This window comes from Dipodomys merriami, unplaced genomic scaffold (genome assembly GCF_024711535.1).
Source record: "Dipodomys merriami isolate MVZ:Mamm:240054 unplaced genomic scaffold, mDipMer1.0.p SCAF_1, whole genome shotgun sequence".
In the NCBI taxonomy this organism is placed as follows: domain Eukaryota; kingdom Metazoa; phylum Chordata; class Mammalia; order Rodentia; family Heteromyidae; genus Dipodomys; species Dipodomys merriami.
This window is the reverse complement of record NW_027202270.1, coordinates 115,086,759-115,113,537: the sequence shown is the minus strand read 5'-3', so window position 1 is coordinate 115,113,537 and position 26,779 is coordinate 115,086,759. Positions and strand designations below refer to the sequence as shown.

Here is a 26,779-nt window from a genome sequence, read left to right as displayed (position 1 = left end):
GCACTTTACCACTTGAGCCACAGCACCACTTCCGGTTTTCTGGAGTTGAGTCTCATGGACTTTTCCTGCCTGGGCTGGCTTTGAACTATGATCCTCAGATCTCAGCCTCCTGAGTAGCTAGGATTATAGGCGTGAGCCACTGGCACCCATCGATATTCTTTTTTTCTGATATCTTCCTCTCCCTGCAAACTTGGGTCTTGTCAGCTTCCTAACTTCATGCTACCCCATCTATAGATAGCTTCCCATTCTTCGTCTCACATTCCTCCTGTCACATTCCTCCTGTCCACACGCTCTACTGACCAGTTCTCCTAAGAAGATCACTGCTAGCCCCTCCTCCCTCTTTTTCTTTCTCTGTGAGGCATAAACTCGGAGCATGGGCATTTACCTTAACTTTTTCACTCAGAGCTGATACTCTACCATTTGAATCACAGCTCCACTTGTGGTTTTTTGCTGGTCAACTGGAGATAAGAGTCTTGTGGACTTTTGTGCTGGTTGGCTTTGAACTTTGACCTTCAGATCTCAGCCTCCTGCCCAGCTAGGTTTACAGGCATGAGCCACTGGTGCCAGGCTGATGACTAGCCTCTTAACCATTAGACTCACAGTCTCTGCTTATGACTCAGGGCAAGCACCTCCTCACTCTAAACTCAATGCAGTTCACTGTGATTACTTCACCATGATTCCCAAAGTCTCAACATTCAGATTCTCTCCCTCCCTCCTCCCCCCCCCCCATCAGTCATGGGGCTTGAACTCTGGGCCTGGGTACTGTCCCTCAGCCCTTCAGCTCAAGGCTAACACTCTACCACTTGAGCCACAGTGCCACTTCTGGTTTTCTGGTGGTTTATTGGAGGTAAGAGTTTCATGGACTTTCCTGTTTTGAACTGCAATCCTCAGATCTCAGCCTCCAGAGTAGCTAGGATTACAGGCATGAGCCACGGGTGTCTAGCCAGACTTATGCTCTCTTGAGAATTACCCTCCCACCAAAGATGAGAAAACCACCCCCACCAGAGATGCCTAAGGTTATCATGGTTTTCTTACTGATGCTTCAACACCAACATATTGGAAGCCAAACCCTTTCACTCAAATGCTGCCAGTTCTTATAAGTTTCATATTTCAAATTGTGGGTCTAATGACAACAGAGCTGTGAACACTGTAAATCGTTTACATTTATACTATGGTTTTAAAAGAGGCTATTTCTACCAGCAGTGTGTTGCCCAAATGCTAATGAAAGTATATACAAAGACAGAAATTATCTCACCTCTGTACCTAAAAAATACATTCATAAGACAAAACATAATGTGTGTTGCTTTCCATCTTGTATTTCTTTAACTGTGTTGTTCAGCTCAAAGTGCAGTCTTAACAATCCCATTAAAATAAAGTGAAAAGGTTCTTAAAAAGAAAAAAGGAAGAAAAGAAACAACAGAAACTTATACAGTTCAATATATAGCCCCAATTGAAAAAAAGTAAACACGCTTTATTTTGTAATTAATAAGTAGTCTGCTAATACCTTGAGACTGTAATTTTTTTAAGTAAAAACTTTAGTAAAGAACCGTACATATGGTGTTTTTATCCTATTGGCCAAGAAATGTCATCTAATCATTTTAGTATCCCTTAGTATCCTTGTGCAAATCCATTTTACATTAATGATTTTTGAAAAGATTTAAAAATAATTCAAAGTGGGCATTGCTGGCTCACATTTGTAATCCTAGTTACTTAAGAGGCTGAGATCCGAGGAACGCAGTTTGAAACTAGCCCAAGCAGGAAAGTCCATGAGATTCTTTTTTTTGGGGGGGGGGGTCTGGTTATGGGGCCTGAACTCTGGGCCTGGGCGCTGTCCCTCAGCTTTTCAGCTCAAGGCTTGCGCTCTACCACTTGAGCCATAGCACCACTTCTGGCTTTTTTTCCCCTGCTTATGTGGTGCTGAGGAATCAAATCCAGGGCCTCATCCATGCAAGGCAAGTGCTGTACCACTGAGCCACCTTCCCAGCCCCCCATGAGATTCTTATGTCCAATAAACTTCTCAGAAAAAGCCAGAAGTGGGGCACATGCTAGTCTTGAGCAAAGAAACTCAGGACAACAACCAGGCCAAGTTCAAGCCTTAGGACTGGCAAAATAATAATAATTCTATAATTTTACATTTTATAGTTAGTACCTGGCATTCTGTCTTCACACCTTTCTTTTGGAGTATCACTATGAGGTTTCATGGAATCTCTAAAAAAAATAAAAATAGTGTTGGTATTGGCCAGGTGCCTGATGGCTTATACCTAATAATCCTAGCTATTCAGCAGGCTGAGATCTGAGGATCTTGGTTGGAAACCAGCCAGGACAGGAAAGTCCATGAGACTCTTATCTCTAGTAAAAGCTATCAAAAAAAAAAAAAAAAAAACCAGAAGTGGAGCTGTGGCTCAAGGGGTAAAGTGTAGCTTTGAGCTATAAAGCTCACAGGCAGTGCCCAGGCCTTTAGTTCAAGCCCCAGGATTGGCACCAAAAAAAGAAAAAGTGTTGAGAATATTTATAAAATGATACCTGTAAAGTATGTTTCTTGTGTCAAAATATAGTGTGAGCTTAAAATGAAAAAAAAGTATTTTTTACCCTCTTCCTCCTCCTCCTTCTTTTTGTAGTACTGTACTAAAGTTTGAACTCAAGGCTTCACCCTTGCTAGGCCCGCACACTACTGCCAAGCCACACTGCTGGCTGCATTTTGTTCTGGTTATTTTAGAGGTAGTGTGTCTTCCTGCCCAACCACTCATCTGGACCTTAATCTATCACAGGTGTCCAGTGATAGCTGGGATGGTAAGTGCAGTCATCCTGGCCTAGCTACTTTTCTTGAGATGGAATCAGGTCTTTTCTGCCCAGGTTTGCCTGAAAATGCAATCAATCTTACCCATCTCCGTCTCCCATGTAGGTGTATGCCATCATGCTCAGCTATTAGTTGAAAAGGGATCTTGCAAAGGTTTCTATCTGGACTGGTTTAGAACTTTGATTCTCTCAATCTGAGGTTCTCAAGTATCAACATGTGAGCCACCAGCACCCATCCTCATTTTGTTTTTCAATTCTCAGAATCCATTTAACTAACAGGAACACCTTTGTGTCAGCTCCTGTGTCATTCTAATATGTACTAATTTGTATCTAAGCATTTCCTTGGTTTCTAGTACAAAGAAATGTTTCAGGTTTCTGAAATATTTTCCCTGCCTTCTCAAAACTAGAGTTAGCCATTTCTTCAAGAAGTTCTGGTGCCTTCTAATGAGAAAGGGATATTTAGAAACTAAGATGTGCATATTGGTTGTTCTCACTGCTGGCTGAGGTGTTGTTGTCTCTAGATTTTGTTGTTGTTGTTGGTGGTGGTCGTGGGGCTTGAACTCTGGGCCTGGGCACTGTCCCTGCGCTCTTCAGCTCAAGGCGAGCACTCTACCACTTGAGCCACTGCGCCACTTCCGGCTCTAGATTTTTTAATAAACATTACTAGAGTATATATATTTTCTTACATATACATACATTTATATACACACATAATAATATATGTATAAATGAATGCATACATATATACATATATTATTGTGTATTAAATATGTATATATTTATTTTTGAGACAGAGCATCACTGTGTGACCAAGCTGTCTTTCAAACTCAGGCATCTTCCACTTCAGCCTCCTGAGTTCTGGGATTACACACATGAATCATTATATCAGGTCCCTTTTTTTACTTTCAAGGGTATGAAATACAAATATAATGTTATTTGTTACAGATTTTTTTTACAGAATATTTTTATAGAATATTTTTGTTATTGTAAAATACTATAAATAAGCTAAATGCCATACATAAAAGAGTAGTTGAATACACTGCAATGTATATACATAATGGAATACCATTTATCTATACAGTAAGAATACAGAAGAGTTTTATGAACTGATAAAGTAATTACCATCCTATCAAATGGGGAAAATAAATCAAAGAGCTCACTAATAATACATCTTGGATATAAAAAAGAAAAATATGAGAATGAAAATATAAATATTTCTATTGATCTGTAAAAAATAAATACAGGAAGAATAAACCAGAAGCCAATGAGATTGGCTGTTAACAAAAACAACCAAACAAACAACAGCTGGAGAGTGAAAAAAACAGCTGAGGGTAGAATGGACTGTGGGTACTGATACATCCCGAAATATAACCTAACCTTTTCTTTTCTTTCTTTTCTTTTCTTTTCTTTTCCAGTCCTGGGGCTTGAACTGTAGGCCTGGGCACTGTGCCTGAACTTCTTTTGCCCAAGGCTAGTGCTCTACCACTTGGGCCACAGTGCCACTTCCAGCTTTTTCTGTTGATGTGGTACTGAGAAATCATACCCAGGGCTTCATGCATGCCAGAAGCACTCTACCACTAAGCCACATTTCCAGCCCCCATATAACCATTTTATATAACCCTGACTCAGATCTAATTGAGGTTCCCCCCAATTAGAAGTTTCTCTACAGCTTCTCCCCAACCTGCTCCTTCCCTGTATAAATAGCAATTTTGAAAAAATATATCAATTAGAATGCTTTTGGATATATCTGAAAATGGTGCAAACACAGTAAGTACACTATCCATCTAGCAATTTATTTGAAGGTATTGATTCTTTGGCGGCTAATTTATCAGCTCAACATCATCATGGACTGAGGTAGTCAGGAAGCAGATTTGGCTGTTATAAAAATTATGGTAGCTTAAGTAAGAAATATATTCATTTCTCTTTCATGCAATAATCTGAGCATAAGACATTCAAGGCTAATGTTGCTTTAAAACATCAAGAAACCTAAGTTCTTCCTGACCTTCCATCATACGATCCAAATGTCTGCTCTACCTTAGCACTAACATTTTCATATCAGCCAGATGGAAGAAGAGAAAGGGAAGAAGAGAACATACATATTTTCTCTTATGGTACAACTCAAGAACATGCACATAACATCTCTATTCAATTACAATCGACGTAACAGGTCCCACTTCATTAATAAACCTACCATGCATGCAACTAAAATTTAGGGAGTCTAATAGTAAGAAAGAAGGGAAGCTGGGTGCTGGTGGCTTACGCCTGTAATCCTAGCTACTCAGGAGGCTGAGATCTGAGGATTGCGGTTCAAAGCCAGCCCGGGCAGGAAAGACCATGAGACTCCTATCTCCAATAAACCACTAGAAAACGGGAAGTGGTAGAGCACTTGCCTTGAGCTGAAGAGCTGAGGGACAGCGCCCAGGCCCAGAGTTCAAGCCCCACGACTGACAAAAAAACAAAAAACAAAAAAAAGAAGGGAAATGGACATTGGAAAATAACCATAGATTTACCATAAGGATCAAGGTTGCACTCTGTCATTCTCAATGTTTTGGCATCTTTCCCATTGCGGGTCCCTTTCAAGGTTCCAAAATGGTATTTGCCACTCTGGTCATTAAAAGCTAAAAGCCATGCCTAGAGACAGAATAAGGTATAGCTATCTTGTGCCACAGTAAAAGCAAAGAAGGTCTACCTGGAAGCACTCCAGCAGACTTCCCCAACATCAAGGGAGAGAGGGTTATACAGATAGATGAGGCTTATAAAATACCAAACAGAAAAGACCAGAGAAGAAACACATATTATAGATAAACACATAGTATAGGTAAAACATTTTTGTTCCAGTACTAAGGCGTAGGAACCATCTCTTAGTGCTTTTACCCAAGGCTGATGCTCTATCACTTGAGCCATAGCTCCATTCACAGTTTTGAGTGGTTAAGAATCTCACACTTTGCTGCCAAGGCTCCTGCATAGCTAGTATCACAGGTGTGAGCCATCAGTGCCTTGCTTAGAGTTAACATATTAAATGTACTGAATAAATAAAGAATTTGAAAGTTTCAAGGGAGAAGATACAAGTTATGGACAATGGCAAGCCCATTAGGAAATCAATAGATTTCCTAAAACAAATTCAAAATGCAAGAAGTGGTTGAAAGGATATAATTCAATCCCTGAAAGGTAATAACTGTCAGTCTAGATTAGAGTGCCCAGCAGCTATCCTTTGTAATTGGAGGAAGAAATAAAAATCTTCCATGATAAACAAAAGCTGAAGGAATTTATGACTAATAAATCAGCACTGCAAAAGATGCTTAAGGAATCCTACACACACAAAAGAAGAAAATAAAAAACAGGAAAATACAAGAAAAAATAAACCCTACCAAAATCTAGATGACAATGGGTAAATTTCTAGATAAAATTGACCTAAAAAAATTGAACCACAGGATGTAAACCACTTAAACTGAACTATAATAAGCAATGAATTTGGCATCAATATGAATAAGAGTCTCCCAATAAAGAACAGCTCAGGGCTAGTGAATTCACTGCAAATTCTATCATACCTTTAAAAAAGAGCTAACACTAATACTCTTCAAATGTCCATGAGATAAAAAGGGAAGGAACTTTATAAAACTCATACTATGAAGTCAGTATTGTACACATTTCAAAACCAGAGACACAACAATAAAGAGAATTATAGACAAAAATAAAAATTCCCAATAAAATTTGCACAAACAAAATTCAGTAACACATTACAAAGATTATACCACACGATCAAGTTGGTTTCATACCAGAGATATAAGAATTATTTAACATACAAAAATCATTAAATGAAATATATCACATAAACAAGATCAAGAAAAATAATCACATGATCATCTCATATGATGCAGAAAAGGCCTTTGACAAAATTTAACATCCTGTTATAATAAGAGCTCTGAAGGAACTAGGAATAGAAGGAATGTAATAAAGGTTATATATGACAAACCCATAATAAACATCATATTAAGCAGGGAAAACAAATCATTTCCCTAAAGTTATGAGTGAGACAAGGTGACCACTCTCTTTACCATGTAACATGAACATGTAATATTATATATGTAATGCTATCTTTGAACCAGAGTTGGTCTCTTCTTAACTAAGAGGACAATTAACTGTACTATTCAATGTTATGCATACTGGGAGAATTTCTCTTCCTAACTATCATTCAAGGCTATACCTCTATAGAGTGGGGACATAATTCACTGGCTGGCAGCTTCAAATTAGTATAGCATATCACATAGACTAGTAATAAACCAGGCTTGAACAATTTCTTTCTCTGGTAAATGGCCATGACTTGGGGTGTGAGGGAAAGATAGCAAAGAAGTAAAGTCAGGTCTTTGTTTCATCCAGATCATCTTGGACTAGTACAGTATATACTATTTCATTTACAACAAATTCTGCAGCCCACGTACAATTTATGATTGAGTAAATTATGTAAAACCCAGTTCCTTAGTATCCTATGGTCTGGTGTTAAGACTTCACAAGGCCAAGGGCAAGCTAAGAGTGGAAAATAGCCATCAGCATATGGGGGCATATTTGTTCAGATTCTAAAACCTTGAGCAGAATTCTCAGCATTATGATTCTCCTATTGGACTTGCAAGAGATCTATTCAGGATCTTTCCTTACCATTTGGTCTGCTGAGTACTACAGCTTAAGTACAGGACAACTTGTGTCATAGCATAGTCCATCAATCAGGATGCTCTCCCCTTTCAGGTCTCATGAAAACAGTAGTTGTAGGTTACAAGGCAAATGGGTCAAAGAGAGCAAATACTGTCTTCAAATTCCCAACAGGCCAACCAAGCATGCTGCATTTTTCTTTGAGGTCAATGATGCAAGATGGAATACCAAAAACTCACTGTGTTGTTAGCAATTTCACTAATGTGGGAGGACTCTGAACTGAATTTATATCACATTTTCTGGTAAAAAGATCTTTTAGTTTTAAGTGATGGGTTCTCTTTGCATTGCCCAGGCTGGTCCTATATTCCTGGCTCAAATGATCTTCCTGCCTTAGCTTCCTAAGTAGCTGGGACTAAAGGTACAAACCAGCACACTTAAGGGCCTTTTTTTTTGGTGGTGGTAGTTGTGCTTAGCACTCTCCCACTGGAGCCACATCTTTGTTGTTGTTGTTTTTGTTTTCTTTAGTTGGTCTTCATATTGGGTCTTAGGCTTCTGGCTGCGCACCACAGTCCTCCTACCTATGCCTCCGACATAGCTAGAATTACAGTGTGAACCACCATATCTAGCTTGTTTATTGAACTAGGGTCTCATTATATTTTTTCCTGGGCTTGCTTTGAACTGCTGATCTCTACCTCCCAAGTAGCTACAATTATAGGCCTGTACCACTATACCTGAATTAAGAGTCTGAAATATCTAGAATGGTTGCTATTTCCTGCTCACCGTGTCCTATTTGTATAATGTCATCAAAATAATAGACTGTTGATTATATGTCAAGGAAACAAAGGTCCCTCCGGAATGCTATCAAAATCACATAAAAGGCAAACTGTTTCTGATTTGTTTGCTAATTGGCTTCAAGTCTGCAGCTACATTCTACATACAAGGGTTGTACTGATGTACTATAGTAGAGATCCCACACGTGGAACTATAAATATAACTAGTGTCAATGGTTAACTTTTTTAATAATCCACCAATATTATCTAAAGCTAATCTGACTACTTTCTTGGGTTTCAATTTATCTCCCAAAGGTCATGTGTTAGAAATTTATTCCCTATTGTGACAACAATGTTGGTTAGGTCACGAGGGCTGGCTCTGCCTCATAAATGGTTCAGTGACAATGTCTTGGGAATGAATGGGTTCCAGATAAAAGGATGAGTTTACCATTCTTTCCTCCTCCCCTTATAACTTTGCTTCTCTGCCTTCTGCTATGGCATGATATAACAAGGTCTCCAGTAGATGCTGACACCTTGACATGAGACTTCCAAGTCTCCAGAAGTGTGAGAAATAAATTTGTTTTCATTTTAAACTGCCCAGTCTGTGGTATTCTGCAACAGCAACACAAAAGGGATTAAGATACTACATTATTAATACTATTGCACAAACCAAACAGCTGAGTTAAAAGAAGTCTTGTGTCTTTCAGATCTTGAATGGCTGCAACTGTCTGTGTAATTGCTCTACAGATAAAATTTGATTTTATACTTGGGTACAGAGAAGGGGTTTGCTAGAGAAGTTATACTTGACCCTATCAATCATAAATGGCCTGAGTAATCTGGTATGTTTCAGTTTACTGTCATATTTGAGTGCAAGGTTTCTTCTATTCAGTGTATCTAGCTTAACATATTTTGGAACTAGGGTGGTGGTGGAAATACCCAGAATATATCTTTAGTTCTACGAGCCCTTTTTCAGTCTCTACTCTGGTCACTGGAATTCTCATAGTATGCAAAGCATGCAGGAGTTATTGTCCAGGGCCACTATCTGTTAAGGCTCCAGAAAGTAGGAGAATTTCACATTCCCTAGTTCACAAACATACAGGTAAAGAGTCATAGGCCCTTCTGGAGATAACCTCAGAGAAGGCTCACACTTTATATATGATCCCACTGAAGTATCTTCATCAAAGAAACTTACTCTGTTTCCCCACTAATTAAGAGCTTCTAGGTTTGTGAATTGGCTTAAGATTAGGATTTGGATACTATGTCTTGAATTTCCATTATATTGACTTTGGGTAGGTTCTGACCATAGGTCCTAGAATTTTTCCAATTACATATGTCAATTAGCATTTAAGTAGATTATTTCATTCATTCCTAGAGATGTGGGGATCAATAGGCCACCATCCTATTCTTGTAGTCACTTTATCCTTTATCACTTCATCTTAGGGTTATCATAGTAATTATGATGATCACATCTTTACAGATATGCCACTTAACCTCTACCAGGAACTCACTATTTTACTGTGATATAATCTCCAATCTGTCGAGGGCAGGTATTGAAGAGTTTTTCAAGAATATCTGTGATGCCTCATGATAAAGAGAAATTCTATAGGCCCTTATAGAGGTTGTATGGATGTATGAAATTGAATATGTGTCAACTTTTCGTTGCTGTGACAAAATACCTGTAAAAACAACTTGCAGGGAGAAAGAATTTATTTTGGCTCATAGTTTCAAAAGTTACACTCTATGATTGGCTGGCTCCATTGTTCTGGCCCGGAGTTAGGCAAGACATTATGGTGGAAGTGTGTGGTGAAGCACATCTGCTCTCCTCAAGGCAACTGAGAAGGAAAGAAACAGAACCAGGGGCCAGACAAAGATACACCCTTCAAAGGCATGCATTTCCTTCAACTAGGCCCCACCTTCCACAGCTGCCAGGAAAGTCCATTCTCTCCAGTTAACCACCAAAAAACCCAAAGTGGAGCTGTGGCTCAAGTCCTTGAGTAAAAGAGCTCAGATAGTTCAACCTTGGAACAGGAGAGAGAGAGAGAGAGATGGGGTGTGTGTGTGTGGTGGGGGAAGCTTAATACCATCTATTTAAAAATCCAAATCATAATTGTGGCAATATCTTCTATCAATTGATTTAAATTAACAAATCTATGTAGGTCAATTCAATCACATAAAGGTACACGATGAAACTAGTTTATTGGAAGAGTCATTGCTTAAACCATCTATTAACATTATTGTCCTTATGCTCTGTCCTGTCACATTTCAAGATTTGGATAATGTACCTTGAATCTAAACTATGCAGAAAATAAAATATTGTATAACCTTATTTTCTTTCCCGCTTAGCCTTGGTTGAAGCAATAGGTGACACTACAGTATAGGCCACAGATTATTACTTAATAATAAGAAAGGGAAATGCTATAAAACACAGGACAAACCCAACAATTTTTACATGGTTAAAAACTGTGCTAAAAACTGTTAAAAGTGCTGAAAATATTTACCTGACAGGTATTAAAATATATTAGACCCTAAAAGTACACTATAATCATTTTGGAATGAAAGACTTATTAAGCCATTTATAATTATTCTTATTCCATATCTTGTCAAATTGGGTAGCTTGTAAGTTTCTTAATAATTGTTTATTATTATATAATCTTCAAACTTGAAATTATCTGCCTAATTGTTTAAAATGTAAATTGTTTACTTGCTGTAAATTTCTTACAAGGAAATTGAATTTCCTTACCAACAAACCTATGTCACTAATCTTGTTGAAAGTAATTCAGCCAGTACTAAAAAAAAAAAAAAAAATCTTCAAATTTTTTTTGGAGTTGGTATAAAGCAAATGTTTTCCTCTTTGCATCATTTGTGGTACAAGTAAAATAATGATTTTAGCAGACACATTTTTTTAAGCCACTACACAGATTCCTGACTTTTTCCATGCTATCTTCTTCTGGGTTGATGGTCAAAGCATATGGATCTGACATTACTGGCAACATAAAACATCTGCACTCCAGGGTCTTGTTGAAGACTATGACCTCAACTTTTTATTGCCTAATTCATTTTAAATGCTGTGTTTCAAGAATAACATAGGATTGTCAGAAGAATATTTATCCTTGCCTCAAACTGGGCATCAGAATTTCCACTTTGTTAAAGGTCATGAGATATTTTTTTTCTGTCTTAGCATCAGGAAGAGATATGCCTCTCTCTTGATCAATTGGTCCATCTTTATCTTTAAAAAACAGCATAAAATCCTCTTCTTTAACCAATTTGTTGCATTGTTCTGGTTTCCTGTTTTCCCTCTTTGCAGCTCCAAAATGGTTTCCTCACTTACCTATTTTTATCTTGTGTAAAAATAATTGTGTTTTATGTATGTGTGTGTACGTGCATGAGCGTGTGCACAGCCTCAAATTCCCCATGGAATAATGCAGGTATAAATAAGAATAAATACATTTCAGACTAGAAAAAGGTCAATGCTTGTAGGCCAGGGAGGGGAAGAAACCAAAATGGATCTATGACAGTAAACAAGTACTAAGATACCAATAGAACATTTGAAGAGATTTTGAGTCATCTAAGCCAAAAGTATGTGCCCACCAAAACAAGTGCCAAGTTGCTTTGAAAGAAGGAACTGTTCTTCAACATTTTTTTTTTTCCAATTCAGCAAACACATAGGCTTTGTCTATAGAGCATGTAAGTCTGGGCTTACTTATGTTCCCTAAATAAGAGCTCTTTGTGCATGCAGTACAAAAAAAATACATATATTCCATGTCTTGGTAAGGTGTGAATTTAAGTCTTTCTATGTAATTGACTGTACTGATTTGACAATAAGGATTCTATTTCCCAAGAAAAGACTTGAATTATAATGTTCAAAGCTCCAGGTCATCTTCTCTAACTTGTTTTTTAGTGGCTCTTCAATCACTAAATGTCATGGCTTAGTGTTATCTGTCTTTTCTGTTAAAAATCTCTACCAGGCTTTAGAAATAACTTTACTAAGTACACATATTAACTGGTTAACTTAATTTCTATCTCCAAAGACCACTGGAAACAAAACTGCAAAATACCTGGTGAAGTATCAACCAAACTATTTCCCTCAACTCCTTCCTGCTTGAGCTTCCGTGTTTAAAACCACCTGTATGTGATCATTCCCTTTACAATCTTGTAAGATGCTTTACAGACGTGTTCTTGGGTGTCAGATGCAAAACCTGACCCTGTTCAAGCTGCAGATAAGGACACAGAGGTTTTACCAAGGTCTGATGTTGTATCCCAGATCACTTACTGGAGCGGTGTTTTTGTTTTTAGCTTCTATAGAACTGTTAGTCCCATTGAAAGTTGTAATACCACAGTCAAGCCCACACAGACAACAACCATGGAAACTGCCTGGGAATTGGGACTTTGAGAAATAGCTCCAAATTAAAAAAAAAAAAAAAAAAAAAAAAAGACCCACACAAGACTGGTTGTGCAGGTGTGCAGTGCAGTCTCAAACTGGTACCACTGGGAATGGTTTGTAAAACAGGAAGGTGCAGTACAGTAGGGTGTGCCCCAGCTTAGTTAACCTGGCACTCCCCCATCTCTTCCCCGGCGCCCCACGGCCAGGTTCCTTCTGGCCCAGTGCCCTCAAGGTCCCCACCCCCTACTTTTTTCCAGGTTGAGCTTAGACGGGCTGCGTTCCCCTCGCCCGCGTGCGCACCCCTCTCTACCCGTCACCCTGCAAGTTTACCTGACGAACCTGGGGGCGGTTTGTGGGGAGTCCGTGGGTCCACGAATACCAGGGAGACGGGTGCCCCCCAATCTCTCCGAGCGAGCGGGCCTAAGCCCGGCAGGCTGTTGGGGGGGGGGGGGGGTAGCCGCGGCGGCAGGACAGGGTGTCGTGCCCTCCGCAGGCCTCAGGGCGGCAGTCTGGTCCCGCGGCCGGCGCGCTCGGGCGGGCCGCTGGGCGCCGACCCACGCTGGCCGGGAACGTATGTCCCGGTGACGCAGCCCCGGGTGGGGAACGTGGTGCGGCGGCGGCGGCGGTGGCGGCAGTGGCGGCGACCTTAAGCGCCTCGGCCGATTGGAGGAGGACGCGCGGTGCAGCGGGACCCCGAACAGCAGGCCGGAGCGGGAGAGACGGACACGGGCGCCGTCGCCGGACGTCGGTTCCGGACTCGGCGCTCCACAAAGAGCGGGGCCGCCCCCCTCAGGTACCGCGGCGGCCCCGGAGAACGCGCGCGCGCGCGCGGGCGGACGAGCGGACGGCGGGCGTGGAGGCCAGACCGGGCCGTTCGCTCGCGGCCGGACGCCCGGACGCCCGGGGAGGGGGAAAGGCTGCGGCCGCCGCCACCACCACCGCGGCCGCCGCCATCCCTTTCCCGCGGGGAGTAGAGCCCGCGCTGCCGCCGACTGACTGCCGGCCTTTGCTTGTAACCCGGTTGCAGGCGGTGCTGAGGGCCGAGGCTCCATGTTGGGAAGCGGCGCCGTTCGCTGTGGTTGAGCGGGAATCGGGGCGCTGTGGGCTGAACCGGCGGGGGGCCGGGCCCGGAGCGAAGATGGAGGCCCCGCTGCGGCCTGCCGCGGACATCCTGAGGCGGAACCCGCAGCAGGACTACGAGCTGGTGCAGAGGGTCGGCAGCGGCACTTACGGCGACGTGTACAAGGTGAGGCGGGCCGGGGTGGGGACCCGAGCGGGACCAGGCTTGGTGGGGTTGTTCCATCTTGGAGGAAGCGGGCCCGGGCGACCGGCTCCCGGTGACTCGGTGTCAAGCACCCTCGGCTCCCGGAGAGCAGAACTAAACACAGTGTTGCAGACCATCGCGGGGAGTGTGTGTGCGTGTGTGTGTGTGTGTGTGTGTGTGTGTGTGTGTGTGTGTGTGTGTGTCTTGCATGGAAAAATGCCTCGTGGAAGGCAACCCAGAAGAAAACCCAGAAGAAAGCAGCAGCTTGACAGACGTTTGCATTACAAGAAAAATCAGTCTCTCCGTCGTGTTCGGATGGGGGGAGTTGGCGTGTTCAAAACGAGCCCCAGGAAACGGAGTCGCTTCACTTTATTGAATCAAACTTCAACGTTGTGTGCGAACATCATTGCCCATAGGAAGATGCGTTGCCCGGCACGACTTGTATCGTTTGTGTCTGGTTGATGATTAGGAATATAGAAGACGAGATTACGAGGGTTTTTTCCCTTCTTAAGCCATTTCCCTCTGAGATTTATGACGTCCTGCGTACGGGTGTGGATAAGAGCTGCTTTCTTTTTTTTCTTTTTGAGATTGAGTTTCTGTGTAAGTAAGTGATGAAGATCAGTTAGTTGTAATTTAGGATTTAAGAAAACATTGTAGAAAAGCAAGCTGATGTCCTAAATCAGCTTGAGTTTTTGAGGGGGTCAAGAAAAAAAGATGATGGTTTGAGGTTGCCTGATGCCTTTTGTTCTTTATTCCAAAAGGGAACATTAATGCAACTCCTATGAGTGGTAGCGAGGGGAGATTTCTTGGCTTTTGTTGTAAAAGCTTTCTGTTTTGGATCTTTAGAAATCGTCTTGTGTCAAATGAGTAATTAACCCGTAAACTCGGGTTGCTTGTAGTTTGGCACAGGTGGTAATATGAAAAGAGAACATCTTTTCTTCCACTTAATTTGCTTTGTTTAATTTCCTTCCTATTAAATATAGTAACTATTCAAGTTATTAGGACAGCTTGAGCACTGTTCGATTTTGAGTGAACTCTAACAGATAGGCTTTTTATTCCTTGAATTTTACACTAGGCACATTTGTTGTAGATGCTGGGATGTAGAATTGTGAGTAAGGGCTTAGCTTTTACTGTTGAACTCAAAATGCATAATTATAAGAGTCTTATTCTTTATGTAAATCAGAAGTAGTTAGGTCTTCATTGTTTAATCATGGATTAGCCATTTTGTGGAATGCTTCTCAAAAAAATTAAAATTCCTGTGTGCCTTCTCAGTCCCATTTTTAGTCATCTTTGTCTTATGATTCATTATGTATTCCACCACTCTAGTTCCATTCATGTAAATTATACAGTGGTCTAAATTCCAGTTCTTGCTAATTTTGTTTTTTCTCCCGCTCTACAGGACAGTTTAAAGAGAGGTTCCCCCCCCTTCTAGAAAGATCCCAGTATCTCCACCTCTTTTCTTTAGATGTGACAAAGCAATTATCTAAGTGGGATTTTTTTGTTGCCAAGGAAAGAAGTGCCTCCCTACTTTGTATACCTCTTCCACACCTCTTCAGCAGACTAGGTTGGGGATTTAGCTCAATGAAAGAGCACTTGCCTAGCAGTTGTAAGGCCCTGAGTTTGGGCCTCAGCTTTAAAAAAAATAAAAATAAAAAACTAAATTCTTCTCACTCCCACTTTTACCCCCTTCCAAAACTCCCTACCTTGGTGATTATGCACACCTACTTATGTGTATAATCATTGTACTCTGCTTCCTAAATGCATTTAAGACATTCAGGCTTCATAGTCTTTTGGTTTCTTTTGTACTAATTATTTGGGACCACCTCCCCCTCTTAATTCCACCTGTTGCTATCATTTCTTTGAAAGTCTTATTCAAATTCTCCAGCAAATCGTAGCCCCTCACTCTTATCCCATACCCTGACAAGCGTGCTATTCATTGAACATAGTAAGCAGCTTCCCACTTTGAAGCCTTTGTTCTTGCTGTTTCCTGTACTCAGAACCTTTTCCCAAACAGCAGTATGTCTTGTTTTCTTCCTCCTCTTACACCTTTCCATCACTTCCCCCTACTTTTTTCCTTTGTATTTATTCTCATCTAACATAATGTTTTACTTATTCTCCCTTAGTCAATTAACATAATGTTTTACTTATTTATCTTGGTCCATTTACTGTACCTCATGGGGACAGGGATTTTTGTCTTTGCTCACTGCTCTATCTCTAACAGCACCTAGAATTATACCTGGCATAAAGTAAGTGCTTTCTGAAAAGTTTTGACTGTGAGCAATTCAGTTCTGTGGGATCAACTTTTGACTTCACAGCAGTTAAATTAACATTTAATACTTTATTCCTGTGATGCCTTTTGTGATACCTTGCAAATATAGTGGTTTGTCTGTGTGTAAGTTTTTCTTTCCTTCTTTTGTTTTTTGGCTGTGGAACTAGGATTTGAAGCTCAGGGCCCTCCGCGTGCCACTTGAGCCATACTGACAGCCCTTTTTGCTTTAATCTTCAGGTAGAGTCTTGAACGTTTTTCCTAGGCCAGCCTCAAACTTTGATATTCCCACCTATGCCTACTGAATAGCTAAAATTACAAGTGCTCACTACCACACCTGGCTTTGTGAGATGATGTGAGGGAGTCTCAATAAATTTTTGCCTTGGCTGGCCTCAAACTGTGATCCTCCCGATCTCTAGTTCCTGAGTAACTAAGATTACAGGCATGAGCCACTGTATCCAGCTACATATGTATTTTTTATTATAAATTTCAATAATTTGCACTCCTTTGGAAAAAATTTCTGAAAACCTATAGCATTTTCATTATCAATCTAGGTCCTCTGGAATTTTGTCAATTTATACTTACTCCTTAATGTGCCTGAAATCATAAAACTTTCAGACTGTGCTGAATTTTTTAAGTTCTAGACAATTGAAGTAATTGTATGAGTGTATGATCCTAATAAGCTGGAAATCCTAGGAAGTTTTAAAGGTATTTTTAATCCACAATATAAACCTAGTGCTATAATTGCATTGAAGAATAATGAGATCATACTACATATCATTGAGGTTTTTTCTTTTAACACCTGAGATATATTACAAAGCAAGACTGTAGTCTTCAGATTCTTGTGAATTTCTATTATACTTGTAAAAACTAAAGCTCCTCTCCAAAGTTCCTGTCTTCCCTGAGAGTCCCCAGGAAAGGTAAATTCAATCTTAAGGTGACTATTCCTTGGTTGAAAAAAGAGGAGAAGTATGAGAATTCTTGTAGGAGAAAAGACTAAACCATCTAGGGCAGAGCAGAAATAGCAAAGGGAAAGAAGCATAAAAGAGAAAAGGAGTAGTAGATGATGGATAAATGACTAAATTTCATCGGAGCAAATTTTATTTATAATTAATGTAAAATTTAAAATCTGCTAACAAGAAGAGAAAACTCTATCTCCAGCAGATTTGTACACACAGAACAATTGCATCATAATAATAGTTCATAATCAATAGCATAAGACATTTGGGCAACCTTTATCCATTTTTATATCAGAAGTTATTTCCAGCCTAAATTCTAGAGAAGTTCTAAGAATTTTTTTTAACTGTTTATGGCAGTGGACAACCTGGTGTATGTTTTTAAACTTTTACTGCTTTTTCTGATTGATTGTGCAAGCATGACATGCTTCATTCCAGGAGGACAAGAATGTCTCTTGTGCAGCACTGTATTACAGCAACCAATAATTGCTTAAAAGTATATGTTGAATGACATTACTGGTAGAAAATTGCCCAGAAATCCTTAAGAATTTGATATATTTTATTTCAGGCTGTTCTTCTATTTCAAATCCAGTGTTTCCAAAATGGCTCTCATGTTTAATTTATTAAAGGTAATTATGAGATAGGACCTTTTCTGCTTGAATGGAATGGCCATTTTTTCCCTAGACATTCAATTCTTTCTAAAAATTCTATTTTTAAAGGTTTCAGTGAATGAATCTTTACTTAATTTACTTGTTTAATTTGACAAATCTAAGTGTCAAATATTTGTTATTTCCAATTTTAAAGATTTTTTTTTGTTACTATAAAATGGCAGTTTGTGTAGAAATCTTTGTCATAGATTTTTGGCATAGATGCTAAATGAGCTGGGTGGGCTGTAATGAATCCTTCCTTTATATGTGTCCTCCTTTCTCTCTCCCAGTCCAACAGTCACAATTCTGGAATGGCTTTAGGATCCCTTTGTAAAGTAACAAAGCTGAATACAGCACAACACATCTGTAACACCGTTCATTTAAGAAATATTTATTGAGTGCTGGGTATGGAGTCACAGTCATGAGAAAGAGAAAGTATACTATCAACAAGAACATATAATTTAGTTGGGAGATAAACCATGTAAACAATCATAATTTGGGAAGTGCTATAGTAAAAGAAATGGTCAGCCTATCTTTATTAGGGATAAGGGAAGGAAGAAGAAAAGAGTAGAGCAGAAAGATTAGCAGAGGAGAAGGGGGTTAAGTAGATTATTAAAAATGCAAGTTGGCTGAGTTCAAATTCCAGTATTGCCAAACAAAAAATGTGAGTTGGTTACTGGGTGGACAAGATGGAAAAAAGTATTCCAGACTGTGAGTAGTGTGTGTGAAAGCCCCTGGAGGCTAGAGAGGCTATGTTGAGTTCTGAGGGATATTTATCTGCATTCCAGGATACATGTGACTGAGCCTGGTGGGGATGTCATACATAGAGAACATAGATGAGATTTTCTGACAGGAAAGGACCAGATAATGGACTTTGTATCTTCCATTAAGGAATGTGGACTTTTTGTGTGTGTGTAGATTGAAGAAACACTTGAGGAAAGTTTGCTTTGAATAGAGAATCGATTATACAAAGTGGCTAGAAAATTGAAGACAGTTACTGGATAATCTAGAGAAGAGTTTATGTAAACCTCAGTTTTGTCAGTAGTAAAGGAGATAAAAGAAGGCATGGGTTTCAAGCATATTTAGAAAATAGTAACACCTGGTTATTGGTGGGAGATAGACAGGTAGTGATGTTATTTAGAATTTCTGGCTTAAGTGACTGCATTTGTGCTATCAATAGACCTAGATAATGTTAAGCTTCGATTGTGATTGCTGAGTAGAGGACAGGTAGATCTATCCCTGAGAGCTTTGGACTGGGAGTTAGGAGCCCTCACCACTTTAATGGAATGGGACTTGTAAAATATAGATGAAGATATTCAGGGGATTGTTTCTGAAGAGCTAAGAAAAGGCTACAGTTTAGAGGAATAGTAGATGAAAATGATATACTAAATGTATCTGAGAAGAAAAAGAGAATCCAAAGTGGTCAAACCTCCCTATCCTCTCCTATCTTTCTTCTTGTTCCTATATGCTCTGATTGAGGAGTATGGATTAATCTTTCAGAACATAAAAACCTGGTCTGTGTCCTTTTTTTTCCCCTGTAGAATGAAGCCTTAGAATCTCATGCCTTGTAAGGCTATGCCCATCCCAACACTAGCCATACTGAACTACTTCCATTGCTTGATATGAACTCTCTTCCTTTCTGTCTTTCAGTTTTTTACAGGTACTATTTCCATCCTCTGAGTTTCTGTTTAAACATTGAGTTTTTAGAGAGGCATTTTTATTGTCCCATGGAGTAGGCCATATCTGCTATATGTTTTCATGGTTCTTTGTACATTTCTTATTATAATATTCAGCATTTATCACTTACTGTTTTTGCATAGCAACCTTCTGCTAGATTCAAACTGCATAAGAAAGAGACCTTTTTTTGGGGGGGGGGCCCGGTTGTGGGGCCTGAACTCTGGGCTTGGGTGCTGTCCCTCAGCTCTTCAGCTCAAGGCTAGCACTCTACCACTTGAGCCACAGCGCCACTTCCGGCTTTTTTCTTTTTGCTTATGTGGTGCTGAGGAATCGAACCCAGGGCCTCATGCATGCAAGGCAAGCACTCTACCACAGAACTACCTTCCCAGCCCAAGAAAGAGAACTTTTAAGTCACTCAAATCAGCCAGAGTGCTCAGTACCTATATCTAAAAGGAATAAGCAACATAATGATCATGAAAGTCAGGAGTAGAACGTGTTTATTAATTCAGTTGTGAGTAGTAAATGAGAAAGTAGAGCAAATGTAGACTGTTCCTTGAAGCAGCTTAGCTATTCAGGAGAAAGAAATGAGGCAGGGAAGAATGTTTCTTCTCATGTTTCTGTTTTTTTCCTTTCAGTGAGACTGGATGATTACAGCATTCAGTTATCATTCCAAGTGACTAAGAGGAGTGCTGTGTTTAGAAAAGGAAACACACACACACACACACACACACACACAATCAAGAAAAAGAATTTAGGAAGAATTTGGAAGGAAGGTAAAAGGCAAAAATGTAGGATATTACTAGGAACAATTGTAGGAAATAAATGTATAATGTTCCCCTCTCTCTAAAGTTGAGCCTCCTTCATTAGTTCTCAGCCCATTTTCTACATATGCATGGTTAGGGTGAGGCACTGAATGGGGACTGATGAAGAAACTAATGTAAAGAGATTTGTATTTGACATCTAGCTTATATTCATAAAGGGTTTCTCAGTGACAGGCACTGGCCTCAATACATTATGTGAACAAAGTGAACAGATTACTGCCATCAAAGAACTAACATTTGGGGGACAGAGGGGACAATGAACGTAACAGATAAGCCATATATTGGAGGTTAATGATGAAGAAAGAAGAAAAAGTTTCATATGTAATAAAGTTGGAATAGAAAAGTGAGTCTGGGACTAAGCACTGGACTTGTTAAATTATAAATACACACACTTTTGAAGTTCAGAAAATTTTGATAAGTGGAAATTTTTAAATAGGTTAGAGGCAGAATTAGGAATTCCTAGATGGAGTTGGGGAGGCAGCGGGGGACTTCATAAGGATGTTCATGATAAGCCAAAAGATAAAGCAGTTAAGCCAAGTAGATATCTGAATAATCAGAAGAAATGTTTAATATTTCTATCTTGTTGAATCACCTGCGCCTGATTCAACAGCGAAATTGTGACCTTAGTGGCAGGCATTTAAGACAGAAGTATTGCTATCATTATGTCTGTTTGGTGGAGAACTCCAGGTCATTGGTTTTGTTTTTGGTTGTTTCTTTCTTTTTTTATTGTCAAGGTGACAGAGGGGTTATAGTTTCATAAGTAAGGTAATAAGTACATTTCTTGCCAAACTTGTTACCCTTTCCTACTTTGGTGGGACTTTTTTTTTTTTTTTTTTTTTTAATACTAGGGCTTGAACTCAGGTCCTCATGCTTTACTAAATGGATACTCTACCACTGAGCCATGACTGTAGCCCTTTTTGCCCTAGTTATGTTTGAGATAGAGTTCTACTTTCTGCCTAGTCATGTTCCTGGACTATAGGACTATAATCTGCCTGTTTATACCACCTACAAAGCTAGAATTACAGGCACATGCTTAGCTTGGAACCTCAACTCTCCCTATATTAGACTCCCAATTAGCTACGATAATAGGCATGAACCACTAGCACTCACTCAGCTGATGAAGTTTGTTTTTTAATGGCAGTACTGGGATTTGAACTCAAGATCTGCTTGTTAAGCAGGTGCTCTACCACTTGAGCCATCTAGGCATTGTAGTTTTTATTAACTTTCTCAGTTGCATATAGATTCCTGAGAGTCCTATGCCATTTTTTTTTTGTTTTTGGTGCTAGTGAGGGTTAAATTCAGAGCCTCATGCTTGAGGCACTTTCTACCACTTGAGTGATACCTTCAGACTTTTTTTGCTTTAGTTAATTTTGAAAGAAAGTTTCCCATTTTGCCCAGACTGGCCTGCATTGCAATCTTATTTATATTTCATACATAATCGGAAAATGCACAGCCTATAAAGTAGCCCCTAATACTTCACCTAGCCTTTTTTTTTTTTTTTTTTTTGTCAGTTGTGGGGCCTAAACTCTGGGCCTGGGAAACTGTCCCTCAGCTCTTCAGCTCAAGGCTAGTGCTCTACCACTTGAGCCACAGCACCACTTCTGGCTTTTTTCTTTTTGTTTATGTGGTGCTGAGGAATCGAACCCAGGGCCTCATGCATACAAGGCAAGCTCTGTACTACTGAGCTACCTTCCCAGCCCTTCACCTAGCTTTTTATTGGTTGAGATGGAGTCTTTTTGTCCAAGCTGGCCTTAAACCATGATCTTCCCAGTCTCCACCTTCTAAGTAATTATAGGCATGAGCCACTATCTAGTACTGTCTTTCTTTAAAGTATAGCTTTGTGAGCAAATGTTACGTAGCTATTTCTTCTGTCTCTCTTGCAGCATCATATGATCTTTATTTTTTATTCATTCATTCATTCATTTGTTTAATGCCAGTGCTGGAGCTTGAACTCAGGATGAAAGCATTATCCCTAACTCTTTCCCTCAAACTTGAAGCTCTGTCACTTGAAGCTACACCTCCACTTTTAGCTTCTTGCTGATTAATTGGAGATAAGAGTCTCAAGAAGTTCTAAATTACATTTGTAAAGCCACTGACTGTCTTTCTGAAAGCTAGAGATTATTTCAATGTCATATGAGATTAATATGAAAATAAAACATTTTATTAAGATGACCATTACTATTACATCTACTTACTGTTTATAAGTCATCTGGCTAACACCTTAGTACCTTTTTTACAATTCAGAAGTAAGCTTACTTTCTGTCTAAAAAGAGAACCTGGTTCTGGTAGTGTATGTGAAGTTCTGGACCATAGTTAGGAGCAAATTATTTTACAACTACTTGCTACTTTTATAGAAATATTGTAAAAATGAAAACAATAGAAAACAGATTTAAAGTACTTTGAGCTCGGTAAAGATAAACATAAAATAGTGTTCTCAGTCGTGTAAATATGCAGATTTTAGCTACAAAACTGCCTTATGGGCCCAGCTGCAACCTTGGACTTATTACTCTATTCCTTTGATAACCTAGGTTCAGCATTTTCACTTTTATCATCACTTCCAGTGGTTTAATGAAGGTAAAAGAATAGAATGTAGATGGGCTTTGCTTTTTTTTCAGTTTTGCTTTAAACATTTAGAAGTTTCACTTCTAAAATTTAAATTGTGCTTCTAGACCAAGAACGCAGAAGAGAAACACGAAACCTGTTAACAAGTGACACTTGTGTTTTCAGAACTTGGTTGTCAATTTGAGAATGTAGTCCAAGATCAGATAAATTGAAGTAGACACTTTACTTGGCAGTGTTGGACTATTTTGAGTATTTGTGTATGTTAGAATATTATTAGAAGGCTTTCACTTTCCAGTTATGTATTAGTTAAGTTAGAGATGAAACTCTCAAAAGGGCAAGATGAATTTAGGCCTAACAAGGTCTTTTTCTCTTGAGTAAGATAATCTCCCATTGAGATTTTGAAATGATGTAGAAAGACGGCGGATGGCCATGTCTATCCTTGTAGGTGTTTGGGCCCATGAGTCATACTGGCCCCAACCTTCCAACATTTTTATAAAAATAAAATCAGATTAAAATGACTAAGAGTGAGTAATGTTTGCATAACCTTCTCATAAGCAGTATATTATTTGTTTCTCACAGTAAGTTTATGAAGTAGGTGGAGCAGATGTATGATCATCCTAATTTTACTCAAGAAGAAACTTGGTATTGCCCTAGATTTTACTGTTAGTAGGTGGCACTACAAGGACTTGGATCCAGATTGCCTGCTGTCACAGCTTCTGCTTTTTCCATCATCTGGACCATGATGCCTTGGGATTACATTTTTCATTATTTAACACTTAAATAGCCCTTCATGTAGTCCTTAGCACATTGTAAACTTTATGCAAATTATGGTCAGATGAGGTCTGGCAGCATTACCCCTCTGCTTAGAGGTTGAAGATTTTATGAGTTCTGTTGAAATTTTGGATATATGATTACTGTTAGTTAGATTAACTGCTACATATAGACTAGATTCTGTATTGCTATTATAAATTAAACAAAATACAAATGATTTCAGGACAACAGAATCATTTCCCTTCTGCAGTTCTAACTAGTTGTGTTTGCCTCTAAGGAAAACAGGACTGCCTGAGCAGGACTTTGACTTTCAGCTGTGTCTTATGAACCCCACTGTATTACTTTGCATACTCATGAACCCCCACTTTAAGTGCCTTATGCCTTCTCCCCTTTTATTCCCTCCTCTCATCAAAATCAAATAATCTACAAGCACAATTTAATATTATTTTAAATTTTGTGAGTTAATTTTTTTTATCAACTATTATCCTTTGAGCTTTTTTAGCTCATAATTGCAGTATGTGGGAAAGATCCTTAGGTTCCTTATCAGTTATTTCTCCAGAAAATTGCCTAGTTTTCGTTCTGCAGTAGCACAGGTTCATGAGTGGAACTCACCTTCTCATGTCTACCTTTCCTTATTTTATGACCTTTTTATTTTTAAATATTTTCCCTCCTCCCACCCCATCCCCTACAAGTTGTACAGATCATTTCCAACATACTGTCTTGTGCATATTGCTGTTGCATTGGTTCCTCTCTTGTCCTTTGTCTCACCATTCTGTTGACAATGCAATTCTTAAATAATATATTGTATCTTTCAGTAAATATACATATTCACTATTTGTGTATTATTTCCTTATATAATTGCATAGCAGGTTTTTTTGGGGGGTTTTTTGGTCTATTTTTTTTTTTTTGTCGGTCATGGGGCTAGAACTCTGAGCCTGGGCGCTGTCCCTCAGCTCTTCAGCTCAAGGCGAGCGCTCTACCACTTGAGCTACAGCGCCACTTCCGGTTTCCTGGTGGTTTATTGGAGATAGGAGTCTCACGGTCTCTCCTGCCCGGGCTGGCTTTGAACCGCGATCCTCAGATCTCAGCCTCCTGAGTAGCTAGGATTACAGGCGTGAGCCACCAGCACCCGGCTGGTCTACTTTTGAAACAATCCTCAAACTCATGATCATCCTTTCTCAGCTTCCCTAGTGTTGGGATTATAGGCACATGCCCACATAGTTAGTTTTTACTCATTATGTATTTCTATACTATAAATAAGTTTGTGATTACCAAACAGATTTTCATAAATATTTAATTATTTAAAATATTTCTGGACTTAAACTTTCTAAGTTGTTTTAAAAGTTTTAGTGAGTTCTGAAAATTATTCTTTAGAAAATTGTACCTATCAGCTATGACAGAAAATTCACATCTCTATTTTTTTTTCCCCCAAAGGAGGAAAGGGCAGTACTGAGGTTTGAACTCAGGGCTCCTGGTTGCTAGGCAGGTGCTCTGTTTCTTGTTCCATGTCTTCCAGTCCTTTGTTCTCTGCTTATTTTTGAGTCTTACTTTTTGCCCAGACTGGCCTGGACCACAGTGGTCTTATCTGTCTTTTCTACTCTATGTGGAATAATAAGTATGCCCCATTATATCCAGTTTTTTTCTGTTGAGATGTTTTTGTCTTTGCTGGCCTAAAACCTTGATTTTCCAAATCTCAGCCTCCTGCACACTCAGCTATTGGTTGAGACAGGACCTCTCAAACTTTTTACTTAGGGTGACCTCAAACCTCTTGATCTTCACCTTGTGAGTGGCTAGAATTACAGATGTCTGGCTATATCTTCCTTATTCTTAAAGCCCACCTTTCCTTTTCTTTGCTTTTAAGCAAACCTCTAAATAATCAGCTCACTAGCTAATCCTTTGGAGGAACTTTTAATCTTATAAACCAAGTATTGGAAAAGAGTCTGGGCAAGTCTTTTCAGAGACAAATGAGTATCCTAACAGACTACTCAGAAGGTTTGAGTGTGACTGGAGATAAAAATCATGTGTACAGATTTTGACTTGAGGCACTGAATTTGCCTGCTTTGGTAGTGGGAGAAACCTTGCAGTACAGACTCCTGTGGGAGAGGGAACACCTGTCTAGACTTGCATAAATAACTGTGTGGAAGTCAGATGGGAAATAACCCAGTCTACCAAAATTAAGGCACTTAATTGATGAGGTGGAGGAATTGCTGAAATGAGAGAGCTAGAATAAGTGAGCTAAAAGTGTTTAAAATAAAGATCTCATAAGCCAAAAGATTGAGAAGTCAGAGTAGATGTGAATGTTGAAGCCCCAGTGAATGGTGCCTGAAGGTGCAGAGAGGAAACTGTGAGCCATGGGTTAAGTCTTAAAAGGATAAGCAAGGATGTCTTAGAGGTTAGTATATAATAACTACAGAAAATAGGGGTGATAACAATCTGTCCTCAGCTTCAAAGGAATCTTATCTTTTACCTTCTCTTCACACTCAATGTTCCTTTAATGGCATGTAATTTTACTTCTTTAATTTACTCAGGTTTTCCCCCACTTATACTTTTGTAGTGTTCTGCCACACATAATCATGTGAAGCTGGTCTCATTTTACATTTACTTTTTTCCAGAAACTTTTCCTCCACCATTTTGACTGTGCTCAGGACCCTCCTATGTTCTATTTATCATCTCTGAGAACATGTCTCACATTATAGTATGTGGCGTATTTACTGCTTACTTCTTTTTTTCTTTTAATTATTTTTATTGTTAAGATGCTGTACAGAGCGGTTACAGTTACATGAGTAAGGCAATGAGTACATTACTTGTCGCTCATTATTACCCTTTCCCTTCCTTGTTGTTGTCCCACTATTCCTTCTCTCCCTACCTCCTACACTCCTCCCCTCCCCGCTTTCCTCCTCTCCCCGGTGCTCAAGTTGTAAAGTTCATTTCCAATATACTGTCCTGTGGGTATCCTTGTTGCAATGGGTCATCCTGTGACCTTGTTTCAGCGTTTTGTTATTCCCTTTCCCCTCCCCAGATTAGACATACGTATATACAAGGTGCAGGATATCAAAATCTAGTATGTTTACAACAGAGAATATGCCATAGGGAAGAGAACATACAAAGGAAATAAGAACAACAAAAAAAAATCACGTGGTACATTTAAAACAATAACAATAAAGACATAGCTCTTGTGTCCATATCTTGGAATTCATTTCACTTAGCATCATCTTATATGGACA

The 26,779-nt window shown here is 39.4% G+C and overlaps 2 protein-coding genes across 5 annotated transcripts in view; one reads left to right on the top strand and one right to left on the bottom strand.

The window, feature by feature from the left end:
- The window catches only part of Atl1 (atlastin GTPase 1), a 77,915-nt gene extending 64,928 nt beyond the window's left edge, over window positions 1-12,987 (bottom strand). For 2 of the 3 annotated variants that reach the window (XM_070027901.1, XM_070027922.1), the window contains exons 1-2: window positions 12,922-12,940; window positions 2,150-2,208 (exon numbers count right to left, since the gene is read on the bottom strand). The gene's annotated coding sequence lies outside the window, so the exon portion shown is untranslated. Of the gene's footprint in view, window positions 1-2,149; window positions 2,209-12,921 lie in introns of all 3 variants that reach the window. The other variant, XM_070027912.1, reaches the window with a different exon arrangement.
- Window positions 12,988-13,174: 187 nt separating this feature from the next.
- Map4k5 (mitogen-activated protein kinase kinase kinase kinase 5) overlaps window positions 13,175-26,779 on the top strand; it is a 107,221-nt gene continuing 93,616 nt past the window's right edge. For both annotated transcript variants that reach the window (XM_070027888.1, XM_070027880.1), the window contains exons 1-2: window positions 13,175-13,384; window positions 13,619-13,837. In XM_070027888.1, the coding sequence (XP_069883989.1) occupies window positions 13,730-13,837 (108 nt within the window). In that variant the 5' untranslated portion in view covers window positions 13,175-13,384; window positions 13,619-13,729. The remainder of the gene's footprint in view (window positions 13,385-13,618; window positions 13,838-26,779) is intronic.